Raw genomic sequence first — 19,782 nt, 5'->3', positions numbered from 1 at the left:
TTCTCAACCACCTTTGGACTGAGATAGAGTCTGGCGCATGTCTGTTTGCTGCATACTTATTTGCGTCTTTTATTAGTGTTTAGCTGTATAGTTCCAGCGGGTTTAGTAACTTATAGTTGGAATGTTTGTTCCCTTTTTTTTTTCTTTTCTTCTTGGCAGGTGAATGCATCCATTCCTCTCAGAAGGAAACACATTTGCAAATTTTATTAGCTTCACATTGGCAGTGAAATAGGGAGTTTAAATTTCTCACACATTTTGGTCATTTGTACTATTATGAACCTTATTCAGAGTAAGAAAATGGAAATTTTTGTAGCTCTAAACAGGTGGTGTTTAGCTCTAGAAATGTCCTAACCAGGGTTAACTTTCCTGTGAGAAATTAAATGGATGCACTGAAGAACACAAAGTTTGTGTACATAAACTGTAAGGGTATGGTCACATTGGATTAATTTTGCATTTGGCTTTTCCTATGTACTAAAGAGCTACTTATAATATACTTTCATATAATACAGTTCATCTTCAGATGCCTTTGCTAATATTGTTCATTTAATCAAGGGGGAAAAGAAAGTACATTGTGTCATATTTGATAACCCTAACAGAGTTAGTTGTTCGTAATGAATTTTCATTCTTCTAAGCTTCAATCTTTTGTAGTGAAAATTCTAACTTTTTCCATTTACTATAGTATTTCTTCTTTATTTTTCTTTCTAGTGGATTCACCAAATTCATCTTTTCAGTAGTTCATGGTAGAAAAACTGAAATAGAGACAATATTGAAGGAAGGCAAGATTAGCTGGTCACTCTTTTTTTTTTAAAAAGACAGTGATTAAACACACTAAAATTTCAATAGAATGTCATTTAACTTTTCTTTGAAAGTTAGGAAAAATGATATATGTTTTACAGGAAAAGTTTTCAAAGTCTGGACCAACTCTCAGCAGAAGTTAGTCTTTCTCAGACATCTCTGGATCCAGGTAATTCACAAGATGGAGATGGAAAGGAAGATGGATTAAATTTACTAAGTGAAGGTAAAATACTGCCTGAAAGTTCCACTTTGTTCAGGTCCTTGTTAATACTTTTTAATAAATACTTTCAAGTATTCTTCAATTTCAGCAATCAAGGCATCTTGCTTTTCTTCTGGAGAGTAAACTTTCAACCTGATAGGTGCAAGGAAATAAAATGTACCTTTTCAAAGTTAGTGTGTGACTCGACTGATTTTTCCCAAGCACCTTATTGAAAATATGTTTGCATGTATCAAGTCCCAATGATATGAGTAGTACATTATTTTGTGCTGTGTTTAAGGCAAGGCTTTATATTGACTTCAAATATGATTGTTACGTTTCCCCCTTCACCATGTGGGATCTGGTGTCATTTTTCTGTTATAATTAACCTAAGGTTCCATTAGTCCCTAAAGTTCCAGGCATTGGGGTTTGCAGCTCCCTTACAATGTTGTTCTCCCACTGTTCTTACTTTCAGTCTTTCCTACTGTCCAGTCTCATGCCATCTGGCATTCAGATGCTGCTTTTGTCTGCAATGCTGCAGGCTGCCATATGCTTTCCATTAAAATTAAGGGATAGGAAAATAAGGTAGGCAACAGACAAAATCAGTGGCTAGCACTACACATCTGTATCTTCAGTTTTCTTTCAAGTACCCTCTTGAATAAGTGTGAATAAGCAGGAAGGTGCAACAAGACATTTAAGAATCTAAATGTTTAATATGAGTTACTATAAAGAATTCCTCCTACTCCCTCAAACTTTAGTCACGTGCAGCCTGGGAAATACAAAATCTCAACCCCCCCCCCCTTTTTTTAAACATATCTTTAAAGGCTATGATCAAGTTATTTTTTCCCAGTTAAAAAACTGTCGTCATGACCAGTGCCTTTAAAATCTAAATCTGTTTGAAGACCCATTGCATACACTAGTTCACTTAGAGTAATTGCTAGTTCAATGTTACACCCTGTGCTTGGTCCCTCTGTGATAGCAGTGTGGTTTCTTTTATTTTTGCCACATTTGACACCATTTTACTTCTTCGAGTACTAGCTCATGTCCTTTCCACTGTAGGTGTGTGCATGCCTCATGCATAGCTGTGGGAGAATTTTTTTCCTGAGTGGTATCTGTTGGGCTCACCCAACCCCCCTCTGTTGCCACGCACCGCTGCGTGTTAGTATTCAAGGTCAAAGCCGCCCCGACTCCCCTCATTTACTTCTTACCGCCAGTGGTGGTTGTTGGAGTGATTGCAGACTTGTTGTAACAAGTGCTTCCCTCATTTCTTTGTGTACATATCCTATTATTGTTAGTTAATTAGTTGTAATGGTAGTTTGTTTAGCTAGATTTTAGTGCTAGGTTTTCGTTTTAGGTCTCTTGACCACTTTTTATCTTTTGGTACCAAAACAATTCCCTGCTCACTGAGCTTTAAGTTCTGCCAGACTTGTGCTAAACCTGTGCTGGTCAGTGACCCACACCCGGCCAGGTTATAATGTTTGGGAGAATCCCACATTAGTGACAAATGTGACATTTGTAAGGGATTCAAGCCCCGCTCAAAGAAAGATAGAGGTGAGGCTCAAGTGCTTATTTATGGAGGCAGTGTTTTGCCCTCCATAAGAATCATCTTACAGGAAAAGCGTCCTAAGTACATCAGCAGAACACCCCACCAGAGATGTCTGTGGCACCTCGGTCTCATTTGCTAGTACTGAAGAAAATGCTTACGCCTTCCTCAGGCTTAGTACCTCAATTGAGTGGGTTAATACCAAAGCCAAGTAGAGGCAGAGACTCTGCAAAATGTTTGGAGGGAAGGCTCTCCCTGGGGCACTCATTGCCCAGGAAGAGGGAATTGCTGCCTCCAGAACCTGTGCCAGGTTGAGGCTATCCCTGAAAGAACTTTGCGGAGCCATCAGACATTGCCGATCACTACCAACCCAGAGGTGTACGCAGCTGCAAGAGACCCACATAGGTTCTTGGTACCGGTATCACCGGTACTACAAGAAGGACTACAGCCAGTATTGACGCCTGCAGCTTCTACTTCACCGTGTCAAGAAACTGCAGAACTATTACTGTCCAAGCTTCCTCAAAAGCCAGTGTAGTAGAGAGGCAAGCCTGTGGTGATATCCCCAGTATCACCATCTCTGGGCTTCGACTACCACTGGTTCTACCTCTCTGTTGCTGGAAGTGTCAGATTCTTCTTCGGTCTTGAAGATGAGGTTGTCTGTATGACATTCAAGATAAGGAACATACCCTCCATCAGAGTCTTTGGGACCACAGGCCATGCAGCAACTCAACACTGAAATCCTTCTGAGGGACAGTGGCCTGGGCAAGGATGGGGCCTTGGCCCATATCAGTGGCTCTTTTGGACACCATGGCATGTCCCCCCTCCAGCTAGGACCTTCACTCAACCATCTCACTCGGTGTCCTTGAGAGCTCTTTGGGGGCATTGGCACTGAGGACATCATACACCAGTACTCAGTGCTAAGATGGGTACCAGTCAACCAGAGATCACTGAGGTAGCTTCTCCTCTGCAAGACATAAATCACCTTAGAGCCAGCTCTTCATCCTCTTCCTCATTCACCACCACAAGAGGACCACACATGGAGGAGGAGAGAAGTAATGAAGAAGCCATTGTCTTTTATTTTATACCCTCCTCCTTCCCTCCCCCCCCCCCGACCCTGTTCGGGTGTAGACAAAGCAGTCTCCTGTGTACGTGAGATCCATCATAGTCTCTCAGATTAATTGTAAATTTCTTGCTTGCACCTTCTGTGTACATGATGTTTGGGATGACCTGCCAGGTCTTTGTTGACAATCCTTTGTTATTTCTGAGGAGCTAGTCTGTGGGCGTTCCCCACACGTACAATATGTTTCAGTAACAAACATATAGTAGAATCTCATAACTCCATATACAATGTTGATACACACATTTTAACAGGACAATAACATTCAGCAGACTATGACACCTCAGAAGGCATACTTTGTACAAGATTTGTCATAATTTTGTAAAAGTGGTGATCATAATAGTGTAGACTGTCACATCCTCCTCCTTGCCCCCCACAGCAAGAGCTGAGAGGTGGTTACTATATCCCCTCTAAGGGATATGACCATTTCTATTCTCATTCTCCCCCAGGTTCCCTTGTGCTGACAGCTGCCAATGAGTGGAAGAGACTGGGAGAACAAGCATCAATACCAAAAGGGAAAGATTCAAAGAGACTGGATCTGTTTGGTCAGAAACTTTATTCCACAGGAAGTCTGCAACTCAGGATTGCAAACCAATAGGCACTCCTGAGTCACTATGACTTTACTCTCTGGAAAAATATTTTAAAATTTAAAGACACGTTACCAAAAGGATGGTAGGTAGGAGTTTGCAGTAACAGTGGATGAGGGTAAGCTGGTTGCCAGGACTGCTCAACCATGGCATCAGCTCGTACTATGAGAAGATGTTCACGGTTGCAATCAGGAGACCATCCAGGACCTCCCTTTCGAAGGTCCCTCATTATTTTCAGAGAAGATGGATGACAGGCTCTATAGCCTGAAAGATTCAAGGGCGACATTAAAATTTCTGAGTGGTAGCCATGTTAGTCTGTATCAGCAAAAACAATGAGGAGTCCTTGTGGCACCTTAGAGACTAACAAATTTATTTGGGCATAAGGTTTTGTGGGCTAAAACCCACTTCATCAGATACATGGAGTGAAAAATACAGTAAGCAGAATATATGGATCTACAACCTATCCTGAAGGACGATCCCTCACTCTCACAGGCCTTGGGAGACAGCCCAGTCCTCGCTTACAGACAGCCCCACAACCTGAAGCAAATACTCACCAGCAACTACACGCCACACAACAAAAACACTAACCCAGGAACCAATCCCTGCAACAAACCCCGCTGCCAACTCTGTCTGCATATCTATTCAAGGGACACCATCATAGGACCTAACCACATCAGCCACACCATCAGGGGCTTGTTCACCTGCACATCTACCAATGTGATATATGCCATCATGTGCCAGCAATGCCACTCTGCCATGTACATTGGCCACACCGGACAGTCTCTACGCAAAAGAATAAATGGACACAAATCAGACATCAAGAATTGTAACATTCAAAAACCAGTAGGAGAACACTTCAATCTCCCTGGACACTCAATAACCGACTTAAAAGTGGCAATTCTTCAACAAAAAAACTTCAAAAACAGACTCCAATGAGAAACTGCAGAACTGGAATTAATTTGCAAACTGGACACCATCAAATTAGGCCTGAATAAAGACTGGGAGTGGATGGGTCACTACAAAAAGTAATTTTCCCTCTGCTGATACTCACACCTTCTTGTCAACTGTTGGAAATGGGCTGCCTTGATTGCATTGGCCTCGTTAGCACTACAAAAGTAATTTCCCCTCCCTTGGTATTCACCCCTTCTTGTCAACTGTTGAGAATAGGCCACTTGCACCTTAATTGAATTGGCTTTTTAGCACTGACACCCCCCCCACACACACACTTGGTAAGGCAACTCCCATCTTTTCATCTGCTATAATATATATTCTGCTTACTGTATTTTTCACTCCATGCATGTGATGAAGTGGGTTTTAACCCATGAAAGCTTATGCCCAAATAACTTTGTTAGTCTCTTAGATGCCACAAGGACTCCCTTTGTTTTTATTAAAATTTCTTGGACTCTATACTCCAGCGACGAAAAGGAAACAATTTCATCCAGAGCAGCCAAATGGGTACCAAGTTTTTGCTCCCTGGTCCCAAGATGCACCAAGGAGAAAGGGCAGGGGTTATAAAAGGCATCTTCCACTAGAGCAGCAACTATCTCATCCCATCCAGTTGCCTTGTCCAAATAAGCATTTTAATGGGTTGGTTGAGGCCAGGGTACCAGTTACCATAGTTCCATGTGTTTCCCACCTTTTGTTTACCAATCGCTTATCCCACTTTCTAAGCAGTTAGACCGACATAACATCAGATTGGTGCGTCTTAAGCAGGGTGGAAAAATCACATCTACAAAAATTAAGAGTCCATGTGTTTGTGTACCTGGATGACTGGTTGATTAGAGGTCAGTCTGAGGCTCGTGTTCTCCAGTGTATCCACTGTCCTGTCCACCTTTGATGTACTGGGACTTCTGCTGAATCAGGACAAATCAATCCTAAAACCAGTACAGAGAATAGAGTTCATTGGGGTGGTCTTGGACTCCACAAAGGCCAAGGCATTTCTGCCACAATTCAGGTTCGAAACATTACTGAGGCTGAAACATACCCACTCCCCACAGCACACAGCTGCCTCAGTCTCCTGGGTCACATGGCAGAATGGTACTGTGTAGTTCAGCATGCCAGGTTGCATCTCGGAAAGCTGTAGGCATGGCTAGCTTTAGGATATGCCCTGAATCATCGTCATTTGGACAAAGTGGTTCCAGGGCCAGTGTCAGTGTTGTCATTGTTGGATTTGTGGATGGACCCTCTGAAAGTGTGTGTAGGTCTCCTATGTCTCCCCGCTACCAACCTCACTCTAGTCCCAGATGCATCATCCCTGGGTTGGGGAGCTCATATGGGGTCCCTGCAGACTCAGGGTCTTTGGTCATCTCAAGATCAAAAGACTTATATAAATGTCAGAGCTAAGATAGTACATCTAGCTTGCTCGGCCTTCCTCCCCCAGATAGTGGGAAAGAATTTAATTTTAACACAAAACTCTGCAGTTATGTTTTACGTAAGCAGACAGAGAGCAGTGCAATCAATTCAACTGTGCCAAGAGGCAGTTCACCTATGGGACTTTTGCATAACCAACTTGATTCATCTCAAGGCTGCTTACCTTCCAGGGATACAGAACATGTTCGCTGATTAGCTGAGCATATGCTTTCTTGAGTGGTCATTACGTCCAGATGTGGCTAGATCCATCTTCCAGATCTGGGGGAACTCCCCATGTGGATTTATTTGCAACAAAGACTATCAGAAAATGCCATCAATGTTGTTCCAGGGGAGGTCTCAGCTGGCAGCTCACTGACAGATGTTTTTCTCCTATCCTGGAAGAATCCCCTATTGTACACCTTTCCTTCAATTCCTTTGCTACCCAGGGTCTTGTCCAAAGTGAAACAAGACCATGCTCATCTCATCCTTATAGCACTAGCATGGCCTTGTCAACATTGGTACTCAACTCTACTAACCTTGCTAACTGAGCCTCCATTATCTGTCCAGTTGGACTCAGAGGTGAGTTCCCAGGACCATGGTCATTTGCTCTATTCCAGTCTCTGATCCCTCCATCTGACAGCCTGGATGCTTAATGGATAACACCTTTTGGCCTGGTCCACACTAACCCCCCACTTCGAACTAAGGTACGCAAATTCAGCTACGTTAATAACGTAGCTGAATTCGAAGTACCTTAGTTCGAACTTACCGCGGGTCCAGACGCGGCAGGCAGGCTCCCCCGTCGATGCCGCGTACTCCTCTCGCCGAGCTGGAGTACCGGCGTCGACAGCGAGCACTTCCGGGATCGATTTATCGCGTCTAGACAAGACGCAATAAATCGATCCCAGAAGATCGATTGCTTACGGCCGGACCAGGAAGTAAGTGAAGACCTGCCCTTTGAAAGATCCTGTTCAAAGGACATTCACAAAGTGCTTCTGAATAGCAGAAAACTCTCAACTAGGAGCACTTACTTGACTGAGTAGAAATGCTTCTCCATTTGGTCCTGACAGAAAGCTGTATCTCCAGAGCGGGCCTGGACTGCATGCTGGACTTATCTTCTATATCTAAAACAGAGTTTGTCTATTCGCTCTATAAGGTTGCATCTGGCAACTATTTTGGCCTTCCACAACTTGGTGGATAGTAGATCCCTTTTTTCCAACCCCATCATAGCCAGATTCCTAAAGGGCTTGGTCAGAATAAATCCACACATGCAAGATCCTGGGATCTAAACTTGGTCCTAACAAAATTGACAGGATTGCCCTTTAAATCCCTTGCAACTTGCGCTCTGCTTACCTCTATGTGAATGTAGCATTTCTAGTGGCCACCACCTTGGCCAGAAGAGTGGAAGAGTTGAAAGCCCTAGTGTCAGAACCTCTATATACAATTTTTAATAGGTTTAAGGTTTATCTTCATCCTCACCCAAAATTTCTCACTACGGTGGTCTCTAATTTTCACGTTAATCAAGTAATCTATCAGCTGACTTTCTGAAACCTCATGCCCACAGCGATAAGGAGAGACTTCATTTGTTGAATGTGAGAAGGGCTCTAGCTTTCCAACTGGAACATACTAAGTTATTTAGGACCTCTACTCAGTTGTTCATTGTGATTGCGGACAGAACTAAGATTCTCAGAGGATTTCATTCTGGATCTCTTTATGCATTTGTTTTATTACCTGCTAGCTACTACAGCCCCCCAGCTAGGGTATTGACACATTCTACTAGAGCACAGGCAACATCAGTGGCTTACTTGGTGCAAGTACCTATCATTGACATTTGTAAACTGGAGATTGGTCATCTGTCCTTACCTTTGCTTCATCAGTCCAGGGATAATGACAATTTTGGATGGGTGGTCTTAAAAGCACTGTTCAGGTCGACCTTGAGCCCGCCTCTATGATTGTCTATCTGTGAGTCACCTACAGTGGAATGGACATAACCATTTTTTTCTTCTTTGAGTGCTTGCATATCTACCTTTCTGTAACGGTTGTTCTTTGAGATGTCTTGCACATGTTCGTTCCACAACCCGCCAACCTTCCCCTCTCTATCAGAGTCTATCTGGTATGAAGAAACTGAGGGGAGTCAGGGGCGGCTCTGCCTCCTTATTCCAGCACATACTGGCACATGACAACAGAGGGTTCTTGGACCACCCCAATGGGTATGGCTGAGGGGAAAAAATTCTCCAGCAACTCCGTACGAGACATGCGCACACACCTACAGTGGAATGGAAGAACATCTCGAAGAATAACAGGTACAGAAAAGTAGGTAACTGGGTTTTTATGTATTTTAGGGTTGTATCTGTATTTGTATCTGTCGAAGTACTAAAATCTCTCACATCTAGTGGAAGTCAGGGCCGTAGATGGTTCAGATTTTGCTATAATCTGTTGTAAAATGCATTTTTTTTAATGCAGTGCTGCACTTATCATAGACTCATAGAAATGTAGGCCTGGAAGGAACCTCAAGAAATCAAGTTCAGTCCCCTGCACTGAGGCAGAACCAAGTAAACTTGGTTGACTATCCCAGACAGGTGTTTTTCTAACTTGTTCTTTAAAACCTCCAGTGATGGGGATTTCACAACCTCCCTTGGAAGCCTATTGCAGAGTTTAATTACCTATATAGTTAGGTTTTTTCTAATATCTTAATCTCCCTTGCTGCAGATTAAGCCTATTACTACTTGTCCTACCTTCAGTGAACATGGAGAACAATTGATCCCCATCCTCTTTCTAACATCCTTAATATATTTGAAGACTGTTATCAGTCCCCCTCCCTCCCATGGTATTTTTTTTCTCAAGATCAAACATGCCCAGTCTTTTTAACTTTTCCTCATAGAACAGATTTTCTAAACCTTTTATCATTTGGACACTCTCCAATTTGTCCACGTTTTCCTAAAGTGTGATGCCCAGAATTGGACATGGTACTCTAGCTGAGCCCTCGCCAGTGCCAAGTAGAGCAGGACTGTGCCCTCCTGTTCTTACATACATGTGGCAGAGTGCTGGGAACCAACAGCTTAAGTCACATCAGTTAAACACCAATTAACTCCCCCCAAGGTGGATCTGACTGTACCTAATTAATCCTTCCCAGCTCATTTTAATCTGCTAAAGAGTTAGTTAGACCATTAATGCAGAGGGTAGAAGAAGGCACCAGCAGGAAATGCTGGAGGGAGAGGCAGGCTAGCAGAGCTAGAAGGTGCAGACAGCTCTTCCGTCTCCTCTTCTTGGCAGAGGGTGAGGAGAAACTGATGTTGTAAATACTGTGGTGTATGGATCAGTAACGGTGGTGAAAAGAGTAATGAAATAAACTACACAGCGGTGTTTAACAACTGAAAGACTCTGAATAGTCTGCATAGACAGAGCAGAAGATAGGAGTGGCACTCCGCCCTGTCACAATAAGACATACATATTCTTATGGTAACATTTGAAAATGTGGTTTTCTGAATTGCAGATTTTTAATATAAAGTTCTGTTGAAAGGGAGTGTGAAGTTCATTGTGGGAGTGATATTTTAGCGTCTCGATTGTCAAACCCAACTGCTGATCCCAAAGAGTGCTGTCGTATGCTGAACATAATTTACACTCCACTCCCCCCCCCCCCCAAGAGTGCTCTGGCACCTAATAACAACCAACTCCACCTTGACACTCCTGCTGCCTCTGCCAGGTGACATGAACATCCCTCAGCTCAACTATAAATGCTAAAGCCTCCTTCTACACCACCTTTATCTCATCTCTGAGATGTTCGTAGTTGCCAATTATCCAGCTGGAAATTTAGGTAACTTTCCTGATAATAGTAATGTTATGTTCAAAAATCCCTTTTCACCACATCCAAAGTTTTAGAGCTCGTATGATGGATGCATACTGCTGAACTGAAGTAGTTAAATTATTTTTCTCAGCTTTCCCATATATTTTCTCAGAATATTGAGTTTAAAAAAAAACAATTTTTTTTCCCCCTAGGGATAGTGAATGTAGATCTTTAAGGGTGTTCACTTGAGTTCATTCCATAAGCACTGTATTCGGTCACCCATATTTTTTTTAAAACAGATGTAAGACTTAAATTATGCAAAGATCCATTGGAAGATGCCGGTAAGTGCTGTAAGAGAGTGGATTATTTTCACTATACTGGTTTTTTTCCCCAAAGGTAGGGCTTCCCTTTAAATGAGAATCCAGAGGCACAGTGTTCAGAAATGCCTACTTTACAGATGCAAAATTCCTTGAACTTTTGGTGGACTGGGTTGCAAATACAATATAGTGCGTGAGATGTCTTAGTCATCTGTTCAAACCCAGTTCAGGTTGGTGACAACCCAAAGCTGTTATCTGATCCCTGTTTGGTGGCCTGTGGAAATAAGGTGATCTCACTGGGTAAGTGTCTGCCTGTCACAAAATGCACTACCATAATTGGCACTAATTAGCTCCACTGTGGGCAGGGCGGACGTGGGTTAAATTGACATGTTGCCTGATCTAGCCTCATCTCTGGGGGTGTGGTCCCTCCAGGTTGCATGTTTGTGAGGCAGAATGGGAAGTTTGCACTGACACTGCCAGTGTAAATCTGATATCTTTTATGAGGAATTATCAAGAAGGATGAAAAACAAAACATGTTTATCTTCAGTAATAGCATTTACGGATTCCAATGGGGTTTTTTCCAACAAAGATTAAAAGCAATAAATCTCTGGTCATGGCATCATTCTGGTAATTTACTGCTGATGTTTGGTTGAAGCCTTAACGGAAAATTTTTTTACTGATTATTTTCCCCTTTGTTAGCAGTGTCTTCCACAATTCTGGACATCTGGGCTGCTCTTCTCTCGCTGCAGCTCATGGAGGCGGATCAGAGTTTTGGTGTTGCATGGTGTGGCCACACCCTCTCTGCTCCTTCTTGCTGCCAGATGAGTTATTCCCAATCTGTTAAACTTGTATAACATCACGAACAAATATTCCAGAGATAACGAAATAGCTACACACATTAGATCAAGAAAGATGGTCGTATGGTAACAATTCCACTTAATATCTGACCCTCCACTATAGGAGACGCTGCTAGCAGAAAGGAAATTATCAGTAAGAAATGTAACATTCTGGAGTTCGGTGTCTCCCAGAATTCTGGACATCTGGGAAGTAGCGAGCACTGAACAGATATAGGGAGGGTTATGAAACAAAAGTTTGGCAGGAAAGAAGTACCTCCCTCCCCTTTTTGTGAGCTCGCTCAAAAGTTTCTATTATTTCTGGCCACTACACACAGCACCTCCCTGCCAAAGGAAGCCCCTGCAGAAGACAGAAATTCTACCTTGTAGTACTTAATGAAGGTGTTAGCTGTTTTGTAAATTTCCAAAGTGAACACACTTGCTCGTTCTGGCCAGGAGGTTGGTAAGGATCTCGTGAAGTGTGCTTGATCCATTCTGAGACAGAAACCTCTGATTTGTAGGCTTCCACAATACATAATCTAATCCACTGAGCAATGGAGGACTTGGAATCTCTGAGTCCTTGGCATTTAGGGTGGGAGGGCATGAATAAGGAGCCCAATCTTCTCGCAGATTTTTGTATGCTTGAGATAGAGGTCAGAGGAGTGTTGAAAATCTAAGGTGTGCCACACCTTTTCAGTTGGATGTTGTAGTTTTGGACAGAATGAAGGAAGCGCAAGTTCTTTGGAAGTATGGAAGGAGAAATTTACCTTAAGAAGAAAGGATTCTGGTGTTCTGAGTGCCACTTTTGCCTTGTGCAACACACAGTAAGGCTCCAGTATAGATAAGGCTGCCAGCTCCGACACTCGCCTTGCAGATGTGACAGCTACTAAGAAACAATTCTTAATGGATAAATAAAAGGCCAACACTGAAGTCAGAGGCTCAAAGGAATGGCTTATCAAAGCCCTCAAAAATAGTGAAAGACCCCATTTGGGGAAGAGTGGCACATCAGTCTGGCTAACCAGTCGGCTCAAAGGAATCTATTAAGATGATGTTAAAAAAAAAAAAAGTGAACGGTACAGAGTTTAAGCATAGAAGTTTCTGGTTATCAGGGAATAACGTACAGATTATCAAGGTAGCAAGGTTTGGTTTACGATTGGGTGGCATAAGGAATACATAAACTGCAAAATCCCCGATTGGGGGTAAAAGGTTGATGGGTCAAATTACAGGCACTGAGATATGAGGGTATGAACTTCATAAAGTGGCTATGTTCGGGTGTGGAGTATGAGTGGATATGATGATGAGGATGGATTGACCCTCATTTGGTGAGATTTAATGTTCAGGGAGCTTATGGTTCCAGTTCATATGATCCAACGGAGAAAGTCTCTTGTCCCTTTCTCATGGTCGAAGAACGATGTCATTCTGGCTCGCGCCTCCTGGTACTGTCGGTGGCCAGTGATGTGCTCGATGTAGATGTCCCTGGACCATCGGATGGTGTCTGAGACCATGAGGCACCGCATGAGCCGTGCGTAGTGTCAACCGATCCCGCAGGTCTGCAGCACACGCTCGTTGCAGGGGTCCCAGGCACCCAGGGCTCCGATGATCAGGGCGTCCATCTGCACCTGGTAGCCCTTCGCTCTCAGAGTGTCGGCCAGGGGAGCGTACTTTTCCAGCTTATGAGCTCGGGCTTCGCGAAATGCCGGGGTCCTGTTCTCAAAGGAGACCGTAACATCGACATGGATGATCTTTTTCTGGGCCTCGTGGGTGACGACGACGTCAGGTCGTAGCTGACTGTCGGTACCGGGGATGGTGCAGTTCACGGAGATCTCCCCCAGGCGTGGTGCGATGGCTTTCACCAGGCGGTTCTGGATGGCGTTGTGGCGCAGCTGCCAGGCTCTGGAGTGGGGTTTGCAGCTGCACAGGATGTGGGGCAGGGTCTCGTTGGAGTAGCCACACTTCCTGCAATGCTTGTCTCGGTTCCCATGGCGGACGGCTCCGTTGAGCGGGACGCAGTTGAGCCGAGCACAGTGGATGAACCGCCAGTTGGCGAAGCGGGTGAAGCCGCCCCCGGTGAGAAGTGGTTGCTGGCGTCCCACTTGCTGGTCAACTCAAAGGCTTTACCCTAGTCCGGTTTACGCTTCAGGGTTTTCATGTACAGCGAGTGGATGGCGGCCTTCAGAGTGCTCTCCAGCAAGCCCCTGGCGCTCGGGGTGACGATGGTGTTGTCGGACCTGATCTGCGGCACCCGGACTCTCAGCTTCCGGTGCTCCTCGCACCACTCCCAGCGGCAGCCGATGCACTTCCCCAGGCGACGTGTGGTGTTGCGAGTGTGGGACCACAGTGAAGCGATGTCACGCCCGTCCTGTCTGAATTCCCCATCCAAAGAGCCGCTCAGGAAGGTGGCGATGTCTTGGTTGGAGGGGGCTCTACCGATCTGCTTCTCTGTCGCATCACACAGGGCGTTCTCCGCGATGTTCCTTACCGTGGCGTCGGGACATGTCAGCAGGCGGAAGGCGTGGGTGATCACTGCGACGTAGCACAGGTCACCCATGCGGGGGACGTTGGCGCCGCCGTGCCTGTGAACGATGTAGACCAGCTCATTGCTGGCTCTCTGGGGAAGGAACAGCCACTTCTTCACCAGCTGCTGGATGATCTTGTCCGCCTTGTTGAGGGGCACCTTCGCCACGGCGGATCCCCTTAGGGTGAACGAGATGCATGGGATCAGGAAGGTGTTCAGGGCATTTATCTTCTGCCACTGTGCCAGCAGGGAGGCATCAACCTTGGCGGCGTCCTGCAAGATCTCCTGGATGGTGTCCTCGGGTGTCTGCTGGACACGGAAACCTGTTAGCGTGCCCAGGTGCTGGTATGCCTGCCCCTCTGCTAGGGGGATGATGGGCTCACCCTGGATCTGGAACCCCGTTGCCTGCACCAAGTCCCTTTTGCTGCTGTCAGTGTGCAGAGTTGCACACTTCTTCGCATTGAAGCGGAGCCCCATACAGTCAGTAGCTTGGCTGGTGGCGTCTAGCATACCTTGGAGGCTCTCTGGGTCATCCGTGGTCAGGACCAGATCGTCCACGTAGGCCAGAATGCTGATTTTCTGTGGATTGTCTTCCAGGGAGCCTGAGAAGTATTTTGGTTTCTGCCTTGGTACAATTCACAAACAGGTTGGCTGAAGGGAGGCCGAACATGTGAATGATGAGATTAAAAACCACCTGATTCAGGCATCACTCGGAATTATTGAGCCGGCGCCTCCCGAGCCAGCCTGCATATTGGTTCAGATCACCTTTGTTGTGGATCACTCTGAGGGAAAGAAGGAACGATTCTGCCCACTTTATTATTTCCATTGCTTCCACGTGTAGTGCTGGACTCCTTGTTTCCCCCTTTAAATATGCAATCATATTGTCTGATTGAACTAGAACATCGTTCCCCCTCTCAGCTCTAGGAAGTTTTGCTAGGGTTGAAGCCATAGGCGGCGCCTGGCTACTGAACTGGAAGCCATGGCTTGGGCTGAAAACCTCATTGCATCCATTGAGGTGTCCGCTACAAAGGCTGTTTCTGGGAAGACTCTTGAAAGTGGAGCCAAAGTCAGGGTCATCTCAAAGCCCTTAAGAGCAGATGTTCCAGCCAGGCAAGAGATGCTCCTGCAAAGCGGGTAACTGCCAGGAACACTCAGAAGGTGGCGGAGGAGGCTTCAGAGCCCTCTTTGTGACTGGCCTCCATCTTTCCAGTCTTGGGGTCCTTAAGGTAGAACTCTCCTTTTGAGGGAATAATATTTTTGGCAAGGGATGCACACAGGTGTCAACCTTTGGTGTCCCTTTCATTCTTGAATGTAATAGAGCCTGAGATTGCTCTTGTTAATGTGCTTGCCCTTATCAGGCTCGTTCCATTCCTCCCTAATCAGTTCCTCAAGGAGTGAAGCGATATTGCAGCCTCAAGGGAGGATTTTGAAGGGAAAAATTTATTCTAAGGCTTACTCACAGGAACTGCTCAGGTTTCAGAGCCAGATAGCTCACCTTCCTCAGTTGAGGAGGAGGAGAAGGAAGAAGAGGACTCTCATCTCCTGGATTTTTGTGCTGTCTTTCCCTTTAAATTTTTTAAAACCTTTTTAGCGTGCTTCAGGAGTATAGAAACTCTGCAGTGGCTTTGGTGAGGCCTTTTGTGGCTTGCTTCCTTAGGGTCTGGAGCCCTCTTGAGAGATGTTTCAGAGCCCACCCTGAAAGGTGCCAACTTGTAGTCAGAGCCCTCCTGATCTGCTTTAGGGGGGGGGGGGGGCTGATTTAGAAGCCCTGCTTCTTTTTCCAGGATGCTCAGGACCCACTTTAAGTCTTGTGGGCAGGACTGGTGACCCTGCAAGCCTCCCCTCTTCGTTCTGCAGGGGCCCCCTGGGACTTACTCCATGAGTCCCGTGGTCAGGGTCCTCCTCACTTTTAGAGCCTCTCCCTGCTGTGCACTGGGGTTCCTGGTCCATTTTTTCCACATTAGAGTTGTGGCTGCCTCAGTGGGTAGGGAATAGGGATGCAAAATGTTAACCAGTAAGCATTAGTCTAATTGGTTAACCCACCTTAACCATTAACCCCTCGGTCCCAGCCGCAAGGTGCGCTGGCTGGTGCTGCCCCAGCTCCCTCCCTTTAATCAGTTAACCATTTTAACGATATTTTAATTGTTTAAATGGTTAACTTTTAAAACTATATTTACATCCCTAGTAGGGAACCCCACTTGCCTGTTGGACTCGTAACCCAGGGACCTAATGGAGTTAGGGGATGGAAGGCTGGGTACAGGCTGGGCCCAGCTTGCCATCTGCCAACCATGGGAAAACTGCCTCACAGCACCTTTTGAATTCGACCTGGTGCTTTCTTGGCTGCTCTGCCATGCCTCTATGGGTCACAGGCGCTGGCAGAGACTCAACCCTGAAGGGTTAACCAACCCAGGGAGGAGGAGGAGGAATGCTGTGGAGGAAGAATACTGCTCCCCACTGCCCAAAAAACTGGGCAGAAGAGTTAAGATAGAAAGAGTAAGGACAGAAGCAAAAGAAACCACCACTGTGTGGTGCTCCACAGGCAGAGAATCTGGAAGGAAGCAGTAGAAGAGGCATGGTCAGACCACGTGGCACCAAAACTCTGATGTGTCTGTGAGCTGTAGAGAGAGAACTGCCTAGACATCTAGAATTGTGGGAGATGCTGGACACAGTAGCATGTTTCCCTAAAAACTGACAACGGCATTTGTGCATGTGTGCTTATGTTGTATCGAGGATGAACATTCTATAAATGGATACATATACTGACCTTCTCTCTTCCCTCAGTGTTACTGCTGTTCAGGTAAATCTAGTATTAGGAATTGCATTGTAATAGTGATTTAATGTAATTCTGTTTTAACAGGGAAGGAAGACACTCCATCACTCCTTGGTCTCTGTGGTTCTCTGACTTCTGTAGCAAGTTATAAATCTCTTACAAGTCTGAAATCAAGTGAATACCTTGCAAGTCCTACAGCAGAGATGACAAGTCCAGGTCTAACTCCATCTTGAGCAGATATACATAACAGGAAGAGCTTTTGTGTTGTATGCATTCAGTTTACATGCCATAATTTGACTTGCTGTGAAGACTCTTAAAGGTTCAAGCAAGCTAAAGAATATGCTGCTTTATTTTGTCCTTTTTTCATAATGATCTATTTAAAGAAAAGTCACAAAACTTACATCCATTGTTTGTCATGCTTTTCTTTAAAAGGATTTTTCCCGGACTTAACATTTGAGATCTTAAATTGTTTAAGAATCCTAGTCAGGTACAGAATGTATGTATGATTTAGTAACAAATGATTACCTTTTAGAATGAAATATGTGAATATCAGTCGTCTGCTAAACAGTCGTGATCTATGTTCCACAGGCCCTTAACTAGAGTACTTCCTTGCACTGCTCTGCATATTTGTCAACATTTGCAGAAGAGACAGGGAATAAGTCTTGGCAGGCTAGCAAAGGAATATCTGAATTCCAGTTTACATTATATTACAAAACATTGCTTGTTTAAATATCATATTTTAATCTGCATATGTTCTATTATGTAGGATCTGAAATAACTTATTTAACCTGTTAGATGTTTTGAAATACTGACAGGTAAGTGTTAAACTTGCATTCCCATTATGCCACTTAGAGAGTTAATTTTTATGTTCAGATAAGGCCATATTAAGAAACAATATACATCCCTAGGTTTTGATAAGGGAACAGAGTAACAAATCTTATACATCAGGATTACTTTCAACTTTTAAGAAGGGATTAGGAGGCAAGTCACCAGGTGATCATGGGACCGAAATGAGGAAGAAAGGTGCATCTTAGTTACTTGCTTTTTGTTACTGACTTATGTTAATGTAAAGGTGGGGGGGAAACATGGTGATGTCATCACCTTAGAGCTTTGGGGGAAATTCCCCCCCCCCATGTCCATTGTAAAGGATCTCAGGAGTAAAAAAGGATTAGAATGGAAATTGATAATTTAAATGACAATATTCTCATGCTCGTGGTTTTTTTTTTTTGCCCATGAAAGAGTTTGGGATAGGTATTTTTCTTGATTATGCTGTGCAGTAATACTTTAAAATTCTATGCCTCTAATGAAGCTACTGATATGAATTACCTGAAAACATTTTGAAATGAAACTAAACTTTACATCTTCCCAGTTTAACTCTCACCTTTAAAGTTTGCAAATTAATTTTTGAATTGCAAACTGTATTCTTATATCTTTGTAAAATGTAACGAGTCCTTTATCTATGAATTTTGCTATTAAGGTAATGCTGATCAGTATCTTTTAAAACATATTAAATGCATGTAAGTGTGTTGTATTTATTAATCAAGGGGAAAATGCTTTGTTGTGCCAAAGAAGTTTCAAATATTGTTTACATGAGTGGCTTCAGTACTAATAAGGTTATTTAATTACAGCATACTTTCAGATAGATTTTTGTTTACAGTCAGATACTACATTCTGTACTCTTTGCTTTATTTATATTTACCAGAGAAATGTACCTCTTGTAATCTTACCCTTTGCACTACTAGTTTTTCAAAGGGTGGGATAAAGAAAAACAGGCAATCTAATCATTCTTGTAAACAGAAGAATGCAGGAATGTTGCCTTGATAAGCATGTGAAATTACACATTTTCAGAACTGACTAACCCACTCTAATGATCTCTGAAATAAAACTTAATTAAAACAGTAGTGCTCCTTTCCTAAGGTCTACCAGAATGACTATTACGGCATAAAGTAATAGTCTTGCACTAAGAACATGCTCTCATGGCCGTTCAGTAGCTTAATTGAACAGTATTCATTAAATATTAATTTCTAAACTAAAGATGCATTTTTAATACAGTGAGGAAAGCAGGATTCCATAACGTTAACATTACTGATTTGTGTACAGTAACTTGAGCAACTTGTGCTGTTTTAGACACTTCTCCCAGTACATCACTGTTTGGCTGTAATCATGATTTTCTAGTCATGTCAGCAGATAGCTCTGTTGGAGGAGCTGCTATAAAATTCATCTGTCATGTAATTTAAGTTTTATGTAATCTTTCACACTAGTATTAGTTTGTAAATGTCAATGTTCGTGCATGAGGAAGCTCATTGTATGTGTGTGTCAGTTCTAAATGCTGTCCATTTTTCAGAAATATTTGAACAAAAATAAATGCCAAAATTGTGTGTATTTTGTTGCCGTGCTATATTATAACTGTTGCATGTAAATTAAACATTTTGTATCGTTGCCACTACTAGCTCGTCTCTGTACTTTTCTAATCAAGAAGTGTAAAGTAAGATCACTAACGCACTAGTATCATGTGAGCATAAAGCAATTTAAATTTGTTCTAATATTCCTCAAGAAGTGAAAATTAACACATTACTTCATTTAAGGTCTTCTGAAAGTCTGAACAACGAATATGCATTTCCTTTTAGCATGAGTGATATGGAGACTATAAATTAACCCCAAACATTTAAATTATGCTTTGACTTGGAATCTGTGCTAGCAAAAAAAACAGTATAATACATCACCTTTTTAAAAAAAAAATAGTATTCTATAGTTTAGAATAGCTATCTTTAACACTTGCCTCAAGGTGTTGGCTCTATTCCCAATTTTTATCTACTAAATATTGCCTGCTTTCATCCATTAAATTGAAATGCCGCTAACAATGCACCAGTATTTTCTATTTACATAATTGCTGTAGTTGGCGCAAGGACCTTATACAGTCATGAATGGGAGAGGAGGAAATCCATGAAATCGTTTAATATGTGATCCACGTTATGAAAG

The 19,782-nt window shown here is 43.5% G+C and overlaps 1 protein-coding gene across 1 annotated transcript in view; it reads left to right on the top strand.

The window, feature by feature from the left end:
• The window catches only part of RUNDC3B (RUN domain containing 3B), a 162,574-nt gene extending 145,538 nt beyond the window's left edge, over positions 1 to 17,036 (top strand). Inside the window, exons 10-11 of the mRNA XM_065399227.1 lie at positions 897 to 1,018; positions 16,891 to 17,036. Coding sequence (XP_065255299.1) covers positions 897 to 1,018; positions 16,891 to 17,036 — 268 coding nt within the window. The remainder of the gene's footprint in view (positions 1 to 896; positions 1,019 to 16,890) is intronic.
• The last annotated feature ends 2,746 nt before the right edge of the window (positions 17,037 to 19,782 follow it).

The sequence above is a fragment of the Emys orbicularis genome, chromosome 2 (genome assembly GCF_028017835.1).
Source record: "Emys orbicularis isolate rEmyOrb1 chromosome 2, rEmyOrb1.hap1, whole genome shotgun sequence".
Lineage (NCBI taxonomy): Eukaryota > Metazoa > Chordata > Testudines > Emydidae > Emys > Emys orbicularis.
Note: the sequence above shows the minus strand (reverse complement) of the source record. Positions and strands in the feature narration are given on the sequence as shown.